Genomic DNA, 6,000 nt, shown 5'->3' with positions numbered 1-6,000 from the left:
GGCGAGCTGAAAGGAAACCGCTCGAGACGAGTCGATCTTAAGAAGGGAGCGGATGTAACAGACGAAGAATAGTCGCTTCAAGAAGAGTAGCCGAAACAACAGGAGACACTGCAAGCACAGCTACGGGACGGAAAAGGAACGGGGATGCACCGTTAGGCTATTCGGGACGAACAGCCTTAAGGAGGGAGCAGTGTGACATGTTGCGCTGAGCCGAGCCCCCCCCCACACACAAGCAGTGACGCGGCGGGTGAGTCAGCGCTCCCCTCCCCCTCCTCCGCACGGTAACGAAGCCCGCCCCGCCACTCCCCTCCGCGGTGACATCACGCGGTGACGCGGAACTGCTTCCTACTGTGACGTGGAACGTAACAGGCAATCCTGCGGCTATATAAGTGAGCTGCAGTGCCGGTACGAGTAGAGTTCTAGTGTGGCTACCAGTGAGTTCTACTGTAGCAGTCGGCGACTTCAGTTGTACTGTGACAGCCGCCGAGTCGAGACGTAGAGTCAGCCAGTCAGTTGTATTCTGGCCTTTGGAGTGTACTAATTGTGATACTGCAGATAGCAGTAATCGTAAATCTGTAATTTGGATGATTGTAAGTGCGAATGTGAAATAAAATTCGCTATATCGAATACATCGAGAATTTATTTGTCGTGATATACGCCCGATACGCGACAATATATACACCTGATTATGGCCGTTTGAGGCTGAAACATGTAGTGTAAGGAGAGTAAGATCAAGGACATATAATATATTGTTTGCACTTGGGACGGAGTTTATATCATTTATCATGTAGAGTCCAACAGGATGCTTAAATATAATATTACAATTCTTAAGTTTCAAAAGCATATATTTATTTTTCAACATAGTCACCGTTAAGGCTAACACATTTCTCCCAACGTGTAACAAGTTTTTTCATTCCATCACTGAAAAATTCTTCCGACTTTTCTCGAATCCAGGACTTGACAGCTGCCTTCACCTCATCGTCCGAGGTGTAATGATTACCCTTGAGGTCTCTCTTGAGTAGAGGAAAAAAATAAAAATCGCAAGGCGCAAGATCGGGGGAATAAGGAGGGTGTGGAATCGGTTCAAACTTCAGGTTTCGCAGAGCCTCTTCAGTTGCGCGCGAGGTGTGTGGACGAGCGTTGTCTTGTTGCAAGATTATTGGCGCCAGGCTGCCTCTAACACGACAAACTCGACGCCGGAGGTGTTTTAGAGTCTGTATGTACTGAGAAGAATTAACCGTTGCCCCTCGTTCCAGAAAATCGGTCACATAAACTCGGTGAGCATCCCAAAACACAGTCAAAAGAAGTTTTTTGGCGGATGGTTGTGTTTTGAACTTTTTTGCCCAAGGAAAAGACGGATGTCGATATTCAGTGCTCTGTCTTTTCTCTTCTGGGTCGTAACGATGGGCCCATGACTCGTCCCCCGTCACAGTATTCAAAAGAAAGTCATCTCCTTTGTCACGGTAGTGCTGCAAAAGTTGCTTGCAGCATTCCAATCGACACTGTTTGTTCTTGTCTGTGAGACGGCATGGTACCCATCGTGCACAGATTTTATGGTATCCCAATTGTTCAATAATGAAGCCGACACGTTCCTTGGATATTCCAATATGGTTTACTCAACGCTTTTGAGTAATTTGCCGGTCATTTTTAATCAAATCGTCGACGAGTTTGCGATGATTATCATCTGTGACAGTGATCGGACGTCCGCTGCGTTTTTCATCAACAATTATGGCTTTTCTGGGCTCGCAACCACGAAATCTTATTACCCATCGATTTACAGTAGACCTATCAACAGCATTGTCACCATAAACAGCCTTTAAACGACGATGAATCTCAGTAGGAGTCACTTTTTCAGCAGTTAAAAATTCGATAACAGCACACTGTTTAACTCGTGTTCACATAGCACTAGCTTCTCAAAATACACTGGATGAATGCAACGACCTCAAACCTGTGCAGGCGTATTGAGGGGGAATGTTACTTCCACATGCCACCTGGCGTGCTTCTGAAGGTCATTTCGTTTGCGCTCTACAAGCATGTGTGCATTACTTTTAGCCTACCTACATACTTGGGACACACATGTATTCATATGGCCGTGAGATTTACTACTAAAAGAATGAGTGAATGAAAGAAAGAACGATTAATGACCCTGTAATGAGATTAAAATAACTGTTGAATTAGTCACCGTCTATGTGTTGACATCTTTTTCTTGTACTATTAAAGTACGAATATTTTTCTCTGCAGGTATTATGGGTGCACCAGGTCCAAAAGGGCAGACAGGCGAATTAATATATCCACCCTTGAGCATGTTATTGGCAGACAAAGGATCAATAGGTGACAGAGGATTTCGTGGAATTCAAGGACCAATTGGTCCCCCTGGACCCCCAGGCCTTCCAGGTCAAGAAGGACTTCGAGGTTGGAAAGGAGAAAAGGTATGTAAAATACACAACAGAAACTTCACCAGTTTCATGTACACCATTCTTTGAGACTTTGTTATCAGTTTCATGATGTAGAACTATTTTTATGGTAAAGTGTTGGGAGCACTACACCCAAGCCTAAAGTATGCATTGCTTTTTCAACATACCCTGCCATGGACACCTCATCTCTCTATGACCAAAAGAGGATTCATGCCATGATGACAAGGGACCCATTTCATATATTTGCTCAACTATGCCGTAGAGTTTTCCTTCCAGTTATGTTCCCAAAATCTGACTTTGAATTATATNTGTACTTATTTTTAAGGGAGACTATAAATGAAAACTGTTTGGAAACAAAGTAGCGATAAAAAATTTGGATTGTAACAGGGTCAACATGGCCCAGATGGAGTTCCCGGAAGAAATGGACGACCAGGTGCAGATGGCTATCCTGGCCAGAAAGGTGAAGATGTCCTGATCCCGAAGGAGTTCCTCAGAGGAGATGCAGGACTTGATGGTTACCGGTAAGCTTAGCCACATATTATTATTATTATTATTTAGAGAGGGTGGGTTTCCCCATGCACCGCAACCAGTTTGATCTATTGTGCTTCCCTCTGTGATATTCTACCAGTCTCTGTACCCTACCAATAAATGGTGCGTACCATCAGTCCCGCCGAGCAAGCGAGTTCGGCCACTTGCTTAGCGGTGTCTATAATGCTTCCCCCATCTATCGAAGGCCTTAGAGAATATTGTTGGGCGGGAAACGTCCTGGAATTTGGCTCAGTGATCCCCTTTGGGGATATGAGGTTCTTTTACGTGCCGTAAAGTTACGACACGGGACACACAGCTCAAAGTCCCTCCTGGAGGACTTGTTCCCTGAATTTTTCCACCCTTAAAAATTCAACGACCTCCGCCGGGTATTTGAACCCGCGTACCATGAGTCATGAGGTGGGAACATTACCTCTAGACTACGGAGGCCGCTTTTAGCCACATGTACTAACTACCCTTTTATGACACATGCTTAGCCATTTGCATACTAACAGACCATTTCAGCCTTCTCTCCCTCCCCCTGCAAGGGCACTAAGTATGTGTTCTGTCAGGGACTGGATAATGTCACTTTGTATGTTCAGAGACTAAGTTGGGATAGCTAAGTCAGTACAGTCACAGGCTACGGGCTAGATCGCTGGGGTTCGATTCCGAGCAGGAGCAAGAGAGTTTTCTCTACTCCACAGCACCAAGACCAGCTCTGGGACCCATTCAGCGTCCTGTCCAGTGAGTACCAGGGGTAAAGTGGCAGAGGCATCCAGCTAACTGCTCACCTCCATCTAGTACCAAGGTCAAGAATTGTGGAATTATACCTCCACTCCCACATGCACCTTCATGGATTGGTTCTTAATTAATTAATTAAGGGGGAAACTTTACCTTCTTATATTTTCCTGGTGTATTCTGATTATCTTGTGCAGACAAAGACTGATGGATATAGTTGCCAAGTTAAGTGATAGGTCTTCAGTTCCAATCATAATTTAAACACAAAATTAATAAATATTAGAGGCCTGGCAAAGCCAGTAATAAATACTATATTCTAAATCATACATAATTTTGTGGAGCTTTATTTAAGTTCCTACAGAGTTGAGCTACTTGACTGTTTACTTCTAAAGAAAACATTTGTTAAGTTAGTTGTTAATTTTTAAGTGTTAATTTAGTAATTAATCTCACTGAATGATTTCCAGCCATAATGAAGAGTTTATCTGTTGGGTTACAGGGGTGAACCAGGGGAGCCTGGTGATCTTGGAGGTCAGGGGGAACCTGGAGATGCAGGTCACTTTATTATGGAAATCAAGGGAATAAAAGGTTTCAAGGGACCTACAGGAGATCGAGGTGAGTTACTTCTTCTTCTTCTTCTTCTTCTCCTCCTCCTCCTCCTCCTTCTCCTCCTTATTATTATTCTTCTTGGCTCTACATCCCTAATTTGGTCTTGGCCTCCTCAATTAACATTTTTCAGAACTCCTTTCCTTGTGCTTCCTGCTGCCAGTTACTGACTTCTGTCATTCCACCTGAGGTTTGATTTTCCGTAGCCTGTTCTCTCATTTTACTTACTAGAGGCTAGTAATTTTTAATGAAATAGTTCCCAGTGGGTTTAGACTAGGTTCTGCTTAGATTAATCCATACTTCCCACTTGGCTGTTACTAGTTGTTAATAGTTATTAGGAAATAAGAATCATTTCCATAATCATAAAACTAATTACAGACTGTCAANTTATCGCACACGCGGCTGTAGCTCGTAACTTGCGAACTGAGAAGTCGTTGATAACGCACTCGGCGACTGTCACAGTACAACTGACTGTGAATAGCCTTCGCTGCTCCTTATGTAGCCTCGATCAGACAATACGGCCACGTAATAGGCACCCTTGTTGCCTGGCGCTGTGTTGCTAGCAACGCTAGCGGTAGTAACCGCTGTTACTACCGTTACAATCCGGTTGCGTCACCGTTACGTTACCGTGCGGAGGAGGGGGAGGGGAGCGCTGACTCACCCGCCGCGTCACTGCTGGTGGGGGGGTTCTCCTTTGCGCAACATGTCACAATATTGTTACAGAACAAGGAATAATCTCTAAAAGTTTGTGATGATGGTAAATTGTTACAATTAATATGTTGCTGGACATTATCCATCATCTTGTCTGATCTTAAAAAACGGTTTTTTAAGAACAAACAAGATGATGGATAATGTCCAGCAACATATTAATTGTAAGGAATAATCTCTTCACAGGACGTGATGGTAACAAAGGAAGCTCAGGTATTACAGGAAACATGGGTCTGCCAGGCCTCCCAGGTCCTAAAGGACAACCTGGCATATCCATTGCAGGTCCTGAGGGACTTAAAGGATATTCTGGGATGCCAGGAGATCAAGGACTCCGAGGACCACCAGGAATACCTGGCATGGATGGCCTACCTGGTCCTCCTGTAAGTTACCATAAATATTCTGGCTCTCTGTCCAGTGGCATGTTACAGTAGCTACATACAGAATGCACTTGGTGGCTTAGTAGTGTAATGGTAAAATTACTGTCTTCTGTTGCTCAAATTTTCCATTTAATTTTTCTGAGAATGTAGTTTCTGGTAACTTTTACTAAGCTGAGCCAAAATCGATTTTCATTTGTACAATCTAGATTTTTGTTTTAACTCTGAATAAAGGAGGGCTGTAATGATGGTTTACTTAGCATTACACTGAATCTAATTATATAATTTGACACATTAAACGTGAACAAGAGTCAAAGTATCCATTTATAGCTGGATAATTGGAGTATGGCTAGAGGTTTCTATCTTCACTACTGTGTCTCCATGCTCTGTGGCCCTACCACCAATGTGTATCATGGAGTCTTTCTTCAGGTGTATAGTGGCCAGAATATAAAGCTACTTTTGCCTTATAATATTAATTATTTGCATCTTTGGAATAATGAATTCAATATTTTAATGTTACCAGCGGTTTTAAAATGATCTTTCCATGCCAGGTACCTAAACAAATGTCATGGTACGTTATTGCATTGTTTCATTACATATGTTTGTTCTTCCTCCAGTGTAATTATGAATACATTCTG

General features: G+C 43.3%; 1 protein-coding gene across 1 annotated transcript in view; it reads left to right on the top strand.

The window, feature by feature from the left end:
• The window catches only part of LOC111868426 (collagen alpha-1(IV) chain), a 151,660-nt gene that overhangs the window by 122,531 nt on the left and 23,129 nt on the right, over nt 1–6,000 (top strand). Inside the window, exons 13-16 of the mRNA XM_023859036.2 lie at nt 2,242–2,429; nt 2,802–2,935; nt 4,174–4,289; nt 5,175–5,368. Coding sequence (XP_023714804.1) covers nt 2,242–2,429; nt 2,802–2,935; nt 4,174–4,289; nt 5,175–5,368 — 632 coding nt within the window. The remainder of the gene's footprint in view (nt 1–2,241; nt 2,430–2,801; nt 2,936–4,173; nt 4,290–5,174; nt 5,369–6,000) is intronic.

Source organism: Cryptotermes secundus, unplaced genomic scaffold (genome assembly GCF_002891405.2).
Source record: "Cryptotermes secundus unplaced genomic scaffold, Csec_1.0 scaffold106, whole genome shotgun sequence".
Classification (NCBI taxonomy): domain Eukaryota; kingdom Metazoa; phylum Arthropoda; class Insecta; order Blattodea; family Kalotermitidae; genus Cryptotermes; species Cryptotermes secundus.
The sequence above is the reverse complement of the archived record's forward strand: the minus strand, read 5'-3'. Positions and strand labels throughout refer to the sequence as shown.